Here is a 3742-nt window from a genome sequence, read left to right as displayed (position 1 = left end):
TCAGAGGCTCCCGTACGGGCCGTGGAGGCCCCAGGAGCCCGAAACATTACAGAAAGTTGCGTCACGTGACTCTCGACGTCATACCGATAGGGCTTGGTCGGAAAGTGAAATTAAATATTTTTTCTTATTTTACATACATCTCCCTGCCTCTAGTGGTTCTCTATGGGCCCGCAAACCCCCTCGTGTGGTGGGCTCGGGTATCCGACGTCTTTCTGACAGAAACCTCCCCTAAGCACGAACGAGCAAGGTCACGAGGGACGCCCGGCTCCTCTAGGGGATGCCACGGCCGTGAGGGAGAGAAAAAAGAAAGAAGGGTGGCGAGCGAGACGTTTTGGCATCTTTTGGATGTTGCGCCACGAATAGGCAGCAAGGGGCAGCAAACTACCCACTATAGGCGCGCTGCGGACGCAAGGGCGGCGAGCGACATGTTTTGGCAACTTTTGGATGTCGCGCCACGAATAGGCAGCAAGGGGCAGCAATCTACCAACTCTAGGCGCGCTGCGGACGTGAGGAAGACTATGGCAGAGTTAGGCGGTGAGGGGGACGCTCCTCGTGGATGCGGTGATGAAGATTCCGCACCCGCAGCACTTTGACACCCCTTGTGGTGTCCGTACGATGCCTCTCCGGGAAAACAGCCCCTAAACTCCGATAAGGGAAAAAAGTCCCAATCAAAATAAGACTGAGCGAGAATTTGGCGACCAATTCAGGTATACGAGACCTTCGTCTGCCTAGTCGACCGATGGCAATCTATATGAATGGACAATTGTCCACATCTACAATTAATGATCATATTAACATATTTGTTATACTATATTTACTTTATACTTAATATTGTTCCACAATTAGCAATAATAATACTCCACACTGCCATACAAAGGCCGAGTCAGTAACTAAACCACAAAATATAGGCTTACTTTTTTAGGTGGATTTTGTAATCACTGCATTTTCACACTTTTCTTTTTTCCTTCGAACTTTCCTTCCCATCTGTGTTAAGAATCACATATACATAATAAATGTGGATATGCAGTATTAAGATTTTCTCCTTGATAATTACATAAACAGGCACCTTCTTTGGTGGTACAGGCCATCTGAGTCTTGAGTCTTGTCCTGATCCCCGTGTTCTGCTGTTTCTTTCTGGTCATATCTTCTGCTGTTCTATCCATTGATGGTAAACATGTCTGTAAAATGTCGACCTTCATGAAATTGTTCATATTTAAATGCCATCAATATATGACAGTGACCATGAACATAAATACAGTATATGGCAAAGACGGTTTTATTATATTTATGTACCTCATCGTGGAAAAGTGAGAAATGGGATGTTTAGCAAACTGTATATGAAAAACAAAAACATAATATACCGACACGAGCAGGTCATTTAGAGTAAATATGTCCAGTTTGATAAATTACATTTCAGTGGCCAAAAAGTTGGAGAGTAAATGGATATTTGAAATCTTGAAAAATAAATACGGCGCCACCTACCGACAAATAAAATTCTCTCTTTAGAGAGTCACTTATTGCTGCTTATTTTGACTGCCCAAGAAAATAGTAAAGACAAAAATGGAGTCCACAGATGCTATATAAACTGCTTACAGAGACTTCAGCAATATTGATATCTGCCTCTGACTGGGGACAACAACCATCTGAAACCATTTGTTAAACCCAAACTGCAGACCAACTCACTTAATGGAAAAAAATTCAAAATATCTGAAAAGGACATTAATCACTGTTTGGATATTTGTTTCTTAAAATAACAGACAAAGAGTGAATCTAAATCTTTTTCCAAGTGGCACTTTGTTGTTTCAAGATCATCAAATGGAGAATGGAACCATGCCTTCATATTTTTACTTCACTTTGTTCAAGGAATTTGTTCACCTCAGATATATCATCCTAATAGTGACACTTTCAGTTTTTTTTGCCATTGTATTATTTAATGTCATTATTTTATATGTTGTGTTTAAGGAAAGAAGTCTTCATGAACCAATGTACATATTAATAACTTGTCTGTCTGTCAATGACCTCTATGGCTCAGCTGGTTTCTTTCCTAGATTAATAATTGATATCCTTTCTGATACAAATGTTATTTCCAGGTCAGCGTGCTTTGTTCAGATATATATAATTTATACATACGCAATATCTGAATACACTATATTAACTCTGATGGCGTATGATAGATATGTTGCCATTTGTCATCCTTTAAAATATCACAGACTTATGAACTCAAAAGTAACAACACTGTACATGGGAATAGCATCACTTTATGCAATGTTTTCTATGGGTCTTGTTATTTTCTTTTCAGCTAGATTGCCTTTGTGTGGGACTGACATAGCCAGACTTTACTGTTTCAACTGGTCTGTGGTTCGACTCTCTTGTGGGGTTTCAACTTCGACTAACAACATTATTGGATTTTTTGTCACGACAACAACAGTTTTTCTGCCTGCCTTTTTCATTTTATACACGTATGTCAGAATTTTGATTGTTTGTCAGAAAAGCTCCAAAGAATTTAGGGGCAAAGCATTGCAAACGTGTCTTCCTCACATTATAAGCTTTTTTAACTACTCTATTTCAATCTTTTGTGATGTTGCTTTAGGTCGGTATGATTCCGACAAGTATAAATTTGCTGCTATAGTTTTTTCAGTGGAATTTCTGGTTTTACCACCTGTTTGCAATCCTCTCATTTATGGCTTAAACTTGCCAGAAATACGTAAATATATTTTGTGTTTGTTTCGACGTTCAAAAATTGCCCATTTTCCAAGTAAATAAAGAAGAATTTAGCCTATTCTAACTTGTTAAACTACAACCATGATAAAAATAAAAACTATATAAAGCTACATGGTTGTACCATGCAGTGTTACTGGACATCATGTTAATTTATTCAAATGTCATAAAAATAAATATTCTAAAGATTTTTGCGTATTTGTTTGGATGTATGCTAAGGAATGAACATCAGCTTCATAAAGTAGCTATCGTGTTTTTCTGTATCATCACTGTAATGTAGTACTTGTGTTACATTTCTTGTTTCATATTATCAATCAACAGTGTACACTTTCAATAAGTTTTTAATTTAGGTTTTAACCTTGAATACAGACTTTGTTAAGTTATAAAAATGTAAATTAATAGTCAGTACAGTGCATCTTATTAATATACAATCTATTTGGAATAAATGCTATAGAAACATTAGAGCTGCATATATTTGAAAATGTGGTTTATGTATTGTCAACAGTTTGAAAAAATAAACATTCGGATACTTTTATACCCCAATGGTTCTGTTATAAAGAATTTAATCACTAGAGTATTCTAAAAACTGAAAACTGAAAAATATCAATTTTAGGTGACCAACGCAATTAAACAAACTTTTGTTTGTGTGTGTCTGTGATCTGAAAGATGAAAAAGTCTGGTCTGAAGTATGTCAGAGTACATACTACATTGCTGCTGCAATGCAGGCACATTGCAAATATGTACCTCTGCCTACATTTCTGCATAACCCGAAATACGTAGCTCCAGGTACAAATCGCTGCATCTTTCGGGTGGAATGTCAACTAGTGGCACATGGATTTTTCTCTGTGTTGATGCAGGTACATTCAAGGTTGTCTCCATTCACGGTCTTCAAGGTCATTAGAAAAGGTAAAGATATACATTTCCAAAATATTTAGAATGGTTAGATTTGCCATATTTGATTAAAAACAACCCCTGCTCTTTTTTTTAATCATCTCCTAATTTTTTTCAAAATAATAAATTTTTC

The 3742-nt window shown here is 37.2% G+C and overlaps 1 protein-coding gene across 1 annotated transcript; it reads left to right on the top strand.

Moving 5' to 3' along the window:
• Nucleotides 1-1815: 1815 nt before the first annotated feature.
• LOC130565200 (olfactory receptor 52K1-like) lies at nucleotides 1816-2763 on the top strand. The gene has a single exon (XM_057351785.1). The coding sequence runs from the start codon at nucleotides 1816-1818 to the stop codon at nucleotides 2761-2763; it is 948 nt and encodes a 315-aa protein (XP_057207768.1).
• The last annotated feature ends 979 nt before the right edge of the window (nucleotides 2764-3742 follow it).

The sequence above is a fragment of the Triplophysa rosa genome, linkage group LG14 (assembly GCF_024868665.1).
Source record: "Triplophysa rosa linkage group LG14, Trosa_1v2, whole genome shotgun sequence".
NCBI classification, from domain to species: domain Eukaryota; kingdom Metazoa; phylum Chordata; class Actinopteri; order Cypriniformes; family Nemacheilidae; genus Triplophysa; species Triplophysa rosa.
Note: the sequence above shows the minus strand (reverse complement) of the source record. Positions and strands in the feature narration are given on the sequence as shown.

What these genes read in the sequence shown, in the direction of transcription:
- LOC130565200 (XM_057351785.1), top strand. Translation starts at nt 1,816, where the DNA reads ATGGAGAATGGAACCATGCCTTCATATTTTTACTTCACTTTGTTCAAG.